Here is a 10,919-nt window from a genome sequence, read left to right as displayed (position 1 = left end):
GACTACTATATAAAGCAGTCATGTTTCCTGTAACAATAAAATCCGACAGATTCAATTAAAACTGAAAACCTTATCTATATGTCCATTGATCAAATTAAAAAATATTAAATGTGAGTCATTTATTTTGACGACACATCAGCACCGAAAAAATGTATTTCTATTTTCAGTGATTGTGTGTGTGTGTGTGTGTGTGTGTGTGTGTGTGTGTGTGTGTGTGTGTTAGCAGGTGAAGAGAATTTGCAGAGCCCTCTGATACAGATAGTGACGGTCGGTCAAAGGCCTCCTGACACCAAACACACACACACAGTGTATTTGCATGTGTGTGTCCACAGATAGCAGCAAGTTAAACATTAACGTGGGCTCATAAAGCTAACACCAAGACAGTGAACCTTTGGAGTTTGATATGATGTGATCACACACACACACACACACACAGGCCCATGATGACACGTGAACACACACTCAGTGTTCACAATGACACAGCTCTGATCGGAGGGAGGTGATCTCTGAACGTGCTCAGGTGAGTTTTTCTTTTAACCAAATTACATCAAGTTATTAAATGTGAATTTAAAGACAGAGAGAAGGAGAGAGAGCATGTAATGTACGTGTCGTTCGACCACTCTTCTTCACTGGTGTGTGAAGAACAGGCAGAACAAACAGGCTGAGCAGGATTAATGGAGAGTGTGTGTGTGAAGTCAGTGCCGCTCGACCATCGTTGGTGTTGCTCAGACAAAACCACAGAGAGAGAGAGAGTGAAGGTCTCTTTTCCCACAATACGTACACAAATATTTTTAATGTGGTTATTTTATTGCAGGATCACATTAAAAATAGATCCATTCATAGCATTGAGCAGGAATATGATCCAAAATAAAATGAAATATTGATCTGATCAAAGGTCATTTATCAAACCAGTGTAATCTTCTCAGCTAACCTGAAATAATTCAAGAACATTTACACTTTAATTTGTTTTGGTTTCATTTGGGTGAAAATAAAAGTATAATAATAAAATGCTTTTGAAGGTTTTTATTCACCCTCACCTCAATTTGAATAATTTAAAATCAACATGAAATATAAATATATGTTGTCTTTGTTTATTTATTATCCACTAATCGACTCTGAGAGCTCCTCTGGGTTTATTTCTATTAGTGGGTCATCCATATTTAATCAGCGTTTTATTGATGTATTGTTTTTAAATCTTAAATCCTAAATCAATGTTTTCTACAGAAGCGTTAGCTTCAGCTAGCGTAGCCACAGTGAGTCACTGCGCCCTCTTCAGGTTCAAAGTGGAATAACAAGACGAGACGATTAGCTGACTTTAGCTGGCAGGTTTGTTGAAAGGCATTCTGGGAAAGAGTGTCTGCGTGAATCAAACTCCCGGCTGTCAATCAAAGATTGTTTTGGATATATATACAAATGATTATTGCTGAATTGATGAGTTCAATGACAGTTTGAGGAAAAGGATTTTTTTGTGAGCTGCTGATCAGAGAGACACACACTGGTGGTTAGCTAACAGTTAGCTTACAGCTAGCATGCTAACAGATGGCCTGCTAACCTCATTGAAAGAACAGGAGACAAAGTAAATGAATAAAGTTGAATACAAAATAAAAGTCTTTATTATCTTTTATATTAACACAAACAAAACATGGTTTAAATTTAGATTTACAATCTACGTCTTTTTTGTATTTGTTATTTTCTTCTTGTTGTGTCATCAATGAGCTGTGTGTGTGTGTGTGTTTTTGTCGGTGTATGTGAGGGTGCTCTTGTACAGCTGTCTTTGTGAGGACCAGTTTGAGCTTAGAACCTACAAGTGAGGTGTTTCTGTCCGGTCCTCGCTTAGTGTCTGTGTGTATTTGTGTGTGTCTGTCTGTGTGTTTGTCTGTGTTTATGTGTGTGTCTGTCTCTGTGTGTCTGTATGTGTCCCTGTGTGTGCCTGTGTGTGTCTGTCTGTGTGTTTGTCTGTGTTTGTGTGTGTGTGTCTGTCTCTGTGTGTCTGTATGTGTGCCTGTGTGTGCCTGTGTGTGTCTGTGTGTGTGTGTCTGTGTGTGTCTGTGTGTGTGTCTGTGTGTGTACCCCCCCCCCCCTATCAGCAGTATTGATTGGTGAAATTCAACCTCAAACTTCTCAAACACATTCAGATAAAATGATAAATTCAAAGCGACTCATGATTTTCATCTGATGAAATGTTTCTGTGTTTTCAAACTTCACTGGAATTTAAAATGAAATTCTTCAGATGCAGCAGAAACATTTTTGTTGTGTGCTGATAGTTATTATGAAATCATCATCCACTCAGTGTGTGTGTGTGTTGAACTCACAGTCGCACACTGAGTGATGAGGACACGTTGTCAGTACGACAACTGTCCTGAGTCTGTTAGCGCGTCTGTGATTCCTGGTTATTAGCTTGATTTGTTTATACATTAATCATCAGGTCAGAAAGAACTGACCTCATGAAGGACATGTTGGGAATTCAGACCTTTTGGAAATTTCAGAAAATTGGGGATATTTTGAGATAAAAAAACATAAGCAAAGTATTTGTTATTCGTTAACACGGGACACTTTAGGTCAAAGAGGACGTTTATGTGTGTTGGCATGTTTGTGTGTCCTCACAGAGCTGAGACCTGGTTTCAGGGTTTCAAGATGAAGTTGTGGTGACAGACCTGAGAACATCTGACTGGAATAAAGTGCATGTGAAGACAAAGATGTGTTTATTTAATCCCAACGCTGTGGTGGGTCCGTCTCATGCTGGTTTGACTCTGCTGTGGTTTGTCCTCAGTCTCTGTCAATGATTACAGGACAGACCTTGACCTCCATGAAACTCACTTCAAAACACCGCTGGTATCTGAGGTTCAGAGGGAAAACAACATGATTTACTTCATCTACTGATACACACTTCTATATGCGTGTACTTTAATTACAGAACATGTACTGGTACTATTCACTGACAACTGAACGTATGTTTATCTAAATATTATTTCATGTTTTTCTGTTTTTTTCCAGTGAGCACCCCTAATTTCCCTGATTTACATTTCACTGACAATCACACCTAATGGAATCCAATCAGAAAGCGAGTGGGGACGGGGCGCTGGGGACGCAGAAGGAGGCGGCGCTGCGGCTGCTCACCCAGCGAACAGGATACCAGCTGAAGCAGGTCAGGACTCCATCTTGGTTCCTGTGATGTGCCCTGATCTGAAGTTCTCTGTGTTCTGTAGTTGACTTGAGTTCTTACCTCGTGTTTTCAAACCTTCTCCTGTTTCAGGAGAACGGTCAGCGGCGGTATGGCGGCCCACCGCCCGCATGGGACGGTCCACCACCAGAGAGAGGCAGCGAGATCTTTGTGGGGAAACTGCCGAGAGATCTGTTTGAAGATGAACTGGTTCCACTGTGTGAGAAGGTGAGAGGACGATGGTTAATGTGAGAGTTCCAACCACGATTCAACAATTTTTAAATTTCCCTCTTCGTATCTGCAGTTTGGTAAAATCTACGAAGTGAGGATGATGATGGACTTTAACGGGAACAACAGAGGTTACGCCTTCGTCACCTTCTACACCAAACAGGAGGCCAGAGCAGCCATGAAGCAGCTCAACAACTACGAGATCAGGTCGGCCGCTCTTTCACTTTTATTCAACTTTGGAACAAACCAGTAAATTTTAACTCATCCAAAATATTTCCATTTTTCCTCATCGCTGCAGGAACGGTCGCCTCCTCGGTGTTTGTGCCAGCGTCGACAACTGCAGGTTGTTTGTGGGCGGGATTCCCAAGACGAAGAAGCGCGAGGAGATCCTGTCGGAGATGAGGAAGGTCACCGAAGGGGTCATTGACGTCATCGTTTACCCGAGCGCCGCCGACAAATCCAAGAACCGAGGCTTCGCCTTCGTGGAGTACGAGAGCCACCGAGCCGCTGCCATGGCTCGACGCAAACTGCTGCCAGGTACAGACTCTATCACTTTCATTTTCAAAACGTATTGAATAGAACTCATTGTTTGCATCTGTTCAAAAGTTCTCTCTCATTAGACATATCACATTTGTCCTACACCTGTCAACAGGTTTTCTTTTTCTCAGAACTAAAACCTAAATTTGAGCTTCAGGAGAAGCCGATGATTTACTGTGGTTCAGTGATAGATCAACACATCAAACAACATTACCCCCTCAGTGTCAAACATCATAAACGATATCAAAGTCTCCTGAGACGGAATAAGACAACTAATCAGCAGCCAATCAGAGCCTGCGTCACTCAGTCAGTAACCAATAGAAGAGTTGGGACGGCTGTGATAAGATAAACATTGTAAAAACCATAAAGAGATTCAAACCTCCTGAAGCTCTATTAAACCACAGATCTTTTTGTCTCAGGCCGTATTCAGCTGTGGGGTCATGCCATTGCCGTGGACTGGGCTGAGCCGGAGGTGGAGGTTGATGAGGATACAATGGCAACTGTCAAGATACTGTACGTCAGGAACCTGATGCTGCAGACCACAGAGGAGACAATCGAGAAGGAGTTCAACAACCTCAAACCAGGTACCATCTCTACCAAACACCAGGTCAACTTAAAGCCCGGATGTCAAACTGTCTTTGAACGCACCCACAAGGAAGAGAAATGCTTCAACCTGGATCGTCCAGGTTGAAGCTTGAAGCCTCAGATTGAAGATCTGAAAACGTGGTTTACAGAAGAGGGTTTGTGTTGCAGGTGCAGTAGAGCGAGTGAAGAAGATCAGGGACTACGCCTTCGTCCATTTCACACATAGAGAAGACGCCCTGGACGCCATCAATGCTCTAAACGGAAAGGTCAGCAGCTGTAACCAATCACAAGTTCACTCCTGGGATGTTGTATAAATGATGTCAAGCAGACGCTGATCACAAACACACAAACTGTAGTGGTAAGCCCTGACGAGGACACATGAGGAAATGATTTTAGCCACTTTTTGGTAAGTTGTGAAATCAGCATTGTGAGTTCATCAGGGTCCATCACAGACCATCACAGACCATCAGGTTTCATCACAGACCATCACAGACCATCAGGGTCCATTAGGTTTCGTCACAGACAATCACAGACCATTACAGACCATCACAGACCATCAGGGTCCATCAGAATCTCACATTGTCACATTCATCACATATATTTTTGAAAGGAGGTGTTAAACTGTGTTGCTCTTGTTCCCGCTTCAGGTGGTGGACGGATCTCCTATCGAGGTGAGTCTGGCCAAGCCTGTGGACAAGGACAGTTACGTTCGTTACACCAGAGGGACGGGAGGACGGGGAAGCTCTCTGCTACAGACCGACTACACCGCCTACACCGTGGGACAGGTAAGAGCCTGAACGCACCACAAACTCTGTCACCAGGTTCATGTTTGGACTGGTGAAGGGAAAAGGGTGAAAGTAAGAATGATTTGACACAAGTGGAACATCCAAGAGACAAAGACAGGAAGTGGAACATCCAAGAGACAAAGACAGGAAGTGGAACATCCAAGAGACAAACAAGGAAAGTCATTTCAAAGTAAAACAAACAGGAAGTAAGAGTTCTAACCTCTGGCGCCGCCGTGTGGACTCGGCCTCAAAGTACAGCCGCCACGACATAAACATCTCTCTCCATCTAGTGGACACTTTGAATCATTGCATCATGCAGAGCAGCGACAGCAGCCTAAATATATCAAGGTTTGTTTTTAGAACTTAACAATAAATGACATCACTTGTTTCCGTGGTGCTGCAGGTGTACGACCCCTCGGCGGCGTATCTCGGTGCACCCGTGTTTTACGCCCCCCAGGCCTACGCTGCCATTCCAGGTCAGTTTCGGTTCCCGGCAGCCAAAGCTCCCGTTGGAGGTCGAGGTCTGATCAGGACGCCATCTGTTCGAGGTGAGGGGGGGGGAACTTTGTGTCACTCAGTCTTTGGACCCGTCCACTCGCACACAGGTGTTTAAGGTTGATTTAAGTTATATCGCCCCCTGTTGACAGCTCTTGACAGTGGACAGCGTCTTTCAATAAATACCTGTGAACATGTGGACGAGGACTAAACCGAAGAAGCTGAATATGAATCTGGTTCAAGAGACGAGCTCAGAAACGATGTTTCATGAAAACTCACAGAATCTGTTGAGTTCAAAGAGTCGAACTTCTCAAAGTCTGAGCTCGTCTCAAATCCAGTTTTTAATGTTTTACAAACACAAAATCTGATCTTCAACACAAAATGTTTGTGAAGTAAAATGATCAGTGACTGAATATAAAGATTTTCATGATCTTGAAACTCAAAAATTTAAAAATCCAATATGATCGATTCAATCAGAAATGATTAAAACCAAAAATAATTGAATGAATGTAAGTGGAAAATGAATTATTTGGTTACCATGACAACCGATATGGCGTGAACTCTGGGTCGTGAGGTGGAGCTGTGTTACCATGGCGATCATTGTCTGATTGTGTGATTCTTCTTCCGGTTGATTTCCGGTGATTTGATTGATTTCACTGCCTTTTCGATCTCCTGTAGAAATTTACATGACTGTACCTGTAGGGGCTGCGGGGGTGCGGGGGCTGGGTGGGCGGGGCTACTTGGCCTACGCTGCCGGGGGAGGAGCCATGAGCCGAGGTGGTGGCGCTGGCAGCGCCTCCTATGGGCTGAAGATAGACAAGCACCCAGAGGAGAAGCTGTACGACCTGCTGCCCGGCATGGAGCTGACCCCCATGAGCCTGAAGGCAGCCGCCATCAAACCTGCTCCACAGGTAACGACACACGAGAACCAGCTAAACAGAAATAACTGTCCAGACGATCAAGAGCTGTAAATAAAGACCACGACGGGTCTTCACTTCCTCTAGAGAAATAAAATATCTGGTGGTGATGACATCATTTACAATCTGAGCAGTAGTGATTGTCGAGTGGAGTCGTGCTAGCAAGGTCCCGCCCATACATGCTCTCGTCCAACCAGGAGTGAGTCTCGGCTGTCAATCATGACGTCTCAGCCTGTTTTTCATCAAATAACTGATTGAAACCAAACTGATCAGAAACTTGAACAAACCTCAGAGAGATGAGAACTGAAACGACAGAAACATCTTTACAAACATTTATTTAACGTCTCCTTCCATTTTTTTGTGTGGTCCCTGTCCCATCTGCCAACATGGAGGAGGCTTATGACCTTTACTGCAGCCAGACACCAGGGGGCAATCTAGCTGTCATGTCGTCCATCTTTATTTACAGTCTTTGGTTTGAACAAAGATCCTGTGATTGGTGTGAGGACTCACTTCACAGTGACTTGAGTGGAAGCAGAACATGTGGTGTTGTTGGTGTCTCCAGGTTCTGGAGGAGCTGTGTCAGAAGAACAACTGGGGACAACCAGTGTATCAGCTCCATTCTGCCATTGGTCCAGACCAGAGACAACTGTTCCTCTACAAGATCACTGTCCCAGCTCTGGCTACACAGTATCCCAGCGTGTACAAAAACTAGTCTTACCGTTACTGCAGTTACTACTCCTACCACATGCACTCGAGGTAACTCTACTGTCTCTGTCCGCCTGCAGTCATCCCTTCACCCCTGCTAAGCTGTGTGCTGCTGTAGAAGAAGCTCGAGTCCATGCAGCTGAGCACACCCTGCAGACCCTGGGTCTGCAGACAGAGGGCGCCGCTGACACCAGCTGTGCTACTGCTGCCGCTGTGGCCTCAGTAGCCTTCCCAGGTAAGTGAAGGTCCGTACACAAACCAAAGACCCACACATCAGAGATAGTGTGCGACACATGAACCACCACTCTGTAACAATTGTGTACAACCACAAGTGAACAGTTTCTGCAACTTCAGCAAATCAAACAGAGTGAGACATCTTAGTGTGTCCCCTCATGTCCCTGTTGGCACTAGTATCGTAAATAGTGTAGTACTGTATAGCATGTAGTGTAGTAAGGTGTATAGTATAGTGTGGTATGGTATGGTATATAAAAGTAGATGGTATACAGTCAGTAGAATATGTAGTATCTACAGAGTACTGTAAAGTGTAAAGTACATGAAAGTATCATTGAGCCTGAAGATGAATCTTTTTGAAGTTGTTGACAAAGTAAAGTTTGTGTGTTTGACACATCGGATGTTTTGTTTTCGATGTTGTGAGTTGTGGTTCGTCTCTTTCAGGCTACACTCTGGCGAGTCCGGCGTCGGCTGCGGTCGCCTCCCAGCTGAAGCAGGCGGTGTCTCTGGGTCAGGACCTGACGGCCTACACCACCTACGACGGCTACCCCGCCTTCGCCGTGGCAACACGCCACAGCGACGGGTACGGAGTTTTCTAGAGCCGCGTTTCCAAAGAGTAAAAACACACAAAGCCAAGGCTGCGTCGCACTATTGTGTGTTTTCATCAGGTTCTCATTTCAGATCAGTTCACAGCGTTTATCGCTGACTAAACTAAATCAAACATCAGTCGTCAGTCAGAGTGAAAAACATCCACCACTTGATTCTGTAGAATCAGAAGCAGGACAGTGCGATGCACCTTCTGTCCAGCAGGGGGAGAAACAACGTTTTGAAACCGCTGCTGAAAATGTGTCGGACTCGTCAGTGAAATCAATTCCTCACGTTCTTTACTTCATTTGTTCTATTTCTGCCGTTCCTCTTTGATTTCACCTGAATCGTGTTCGTTGGTATCTGAGTTGATTTTGATAGTCGGCCTCTGATTGGCTGCAGGTTTGGTTCTAAAGTGAATCGTCACATTTCTTTGATCTTTTTCCATTCGCCCGCCTCATCATATCTTATTATCTTTAAACTGTCTCTCTTGTGTTCGTCAGATCATTTCACTGCTTTTAGTCTCATTGGATTTTAAATCAGTCAGAAGTTTAGTTTGTCTGTGAAGATGCTGATACGCGGACAGTGTGGGAATCGAACGTGGGGACACGCTTGTGGTCCCAGGACGTTCTGGTCTGATGAACATGACGTCAGAGACATTTAGGACTCGTCCTTAAAATATGAGACAAATTCTCTGAGATAATTTCCTCTTTTTCTTTAATCTAATAAATACAAGAAAGCTCATTTTGCTTTGTGAATATCTTTGTGACCATGATGTCGAGTCGAACAGCATCACGGAGGAAAATGTAAAACCTCAAGTCGCCACCAGGTGTCAACAGAAACACGTTAATGAAACTAGAGTGATACTCCCGTCACTGCAGTGAAACCACAGAAGAAGAAGTGATTCAAACGTAATGTTGTTGAAAATGAAGGTTCAGTTTCCTCATCGTTTCCAATCCAACGTTGTCACATTTAGTTTTTATTAATAAACCAACGTTTGATCATTTTTCATGTGCAAATAAAAGTATATTCTCAAGTGGATAGATAGCAAGCGGCCCCCTCTAGTGGTGACTCTGAGTATGACTTGGTGTTTTATGATAAAGTCGAATCTAGCTGATGAAGACTCTTGTGTTTGTTTGTTGAGATGCTTCTGGAGAGTTGTGCACGTGAAGCCGTGCGCTGACACCTGAGCTGTGGACACGCTGAAGCAGAGACAGTATTAAAGTGCTGAGGCACTTAGATCTTATTTTTATACCAGGAGAAGAAGAAGAAACACCCAGACACTTGTTCTACCTTCGTCTGATCAGTGATTGACTCATGAATCTGAATCAGTGAGAATCCGTGACGACAGTTTTCATATCAAAGGAAACTTATTGATAATTTCACGATTCAAAATCTTCCTGAAATAAAGAATCTGAAGAAACAGAAGCTCAAATGTTTTATTTAATAATTGATACGTTTACTGTCCGAGTCTGTGCAGGAGACACATGAGACACATGAGACACATGGGACACATGAGACACATGAAGAGACATGGGACACATGGGACAGATGAGACACATGGGACATATGAGACACATCAAGACACATGAGACACATGAGACACATGGGACACATGAGACACATGAGACACATGAGACACATGAGACACATGAGACACATGAGACACATGGGACACATGAGACACATGAAGAGACATGGGACACATGGGACATATGAGACACATCAAGACACATGAGACACATGAGACACATGGGACACATGAGACACATGAGACACATGAGACACATGAGACACATGGGACACATGAAGAGACATGGGACACATGGGACAGATGAGACACATGAGACACATGGGACATATGAGACACATCAAGACACATGAGACACATGAGACACATGGGACATATGAGACACATCAAGACACATGAGACACATGGGACATATGAGACACAAGAGACATATGAGACACATGAGACACATGAGACACATGGGACATATGAGACACATGAGACACATGGGACATATGAGACACATGAGACACATTAAGACACATGAGACACATGGGACATATGAGACACATGAGACATATGAGACACATGAGACACATGAGACACATGCGACATATGAGACACATCAATACACATGAGACACATGAGACACATGGGACATATGAGACACATCAAGACACATGAGACACATGAGACACATGGGACATATGAGACACATCAAGACACATGAGACACATGGGACATATGAGACACATGAGACATATGAGACACATGAGACACATGAGACACATGGGACATATGAGACACATGAGACACATGAGACACATGGGACATATGAGACACATGGGACATATGGGACATATGAGACACATGAGACACATTAAGACACATGAGACACATGGGACATATGAGACACATGAGACACATGAGACACATGAGACACATGGGACATATGAGACACATGGGACATATGAGACACATCAAGACACATGAGACACATGGGACATATGAGACACATGAGACATATGAGACACATGAGACACATGGGACACATGAGACACATGAGACACATGAGACACATGGGACATATGAGACACATGAGACACATGAGACATATGACACACATGAGACACATGAGACACATGAGACACATGGAAACATTAAGACACATGAGACACATG

The 10,919-nt window shown here is 43.9% G+C and overlaps 1 protein-coding gene across 3 annotated transcripts; it reads left to right on the top strand.

Moving 5' to 3' along the window:
• The first annotated feature begins 402 nt into the window (after positions 1 to 402).
• On the top strand, positions 403 to 9,656 carry a1cf (apobec1 complementation factor). Of its 3 annotated transcripts, none has more exons than XM_062414103.1 (13): positions 403 to 520; positions 2,995 to 3,145; positions 3,254 to 3,388; positions 3,465 to 3,595; positions 3,687 to 3,925; positions 4,345 to 4,509; positions 4,679 to 4,776; positions 5,158 to 5,295; positions 5,699 to 5,843; positions 6,493 to 6,701; positions 7,270 to 7,406; positions 7,493 to 7,647; positions 8,088 to 9,656. In XM_062414103.1, the coding sequence occupies exons 2-13, from the start codon at positions 3,044 to 3,046 to the stop codon at positions 8,240 to 8,242; spliced, it is 1,809 nt and encodes a 602-aa protein (XP_062270087.1). In that variant the 5' UTR covers positions 403 to 520; positions 2,995 to 3,043; the 3' UTR covers positions 8,243 to 9,656. The 3 variants fall into 3 exon arrangements, with proteins under 3 accessions (XP_062270087.1, XP_062270086.1, XP_062270088.1); XM_062414102.1 differs by having other exon boundaries at positions 6,469 to 6,701; XM_062414104.1 differs by having other exon boundaries at positions 6,469 to 6,701; positions 7,493 to 7,657; positions 8,088 to 8,266.
• The last annotated feature ends 1,263 nt before the right edge of the window (positions 9,657 to 10,919 follow it).

The sequence above is a fragment of the Platichthys flesus genome, chromosome 20 (genome assembly GCF_949316205.1).
Source record: "Platichthys flesus chromosome 20, fPlaFle2.1, whole genome shotgun sequence".
Lineage (NCBI taxonomy): Eukaryota > Metazoa > Chordata > Actinopteri > Pleuronectiformes > Pleuronectidae > Platichthys > Platichthys flesus.
The sequence above is the reverse complement of the archived record's forward strand: the minus strand, read 5'-3'. Positions and strand labels throughout refer to the sequence as shown.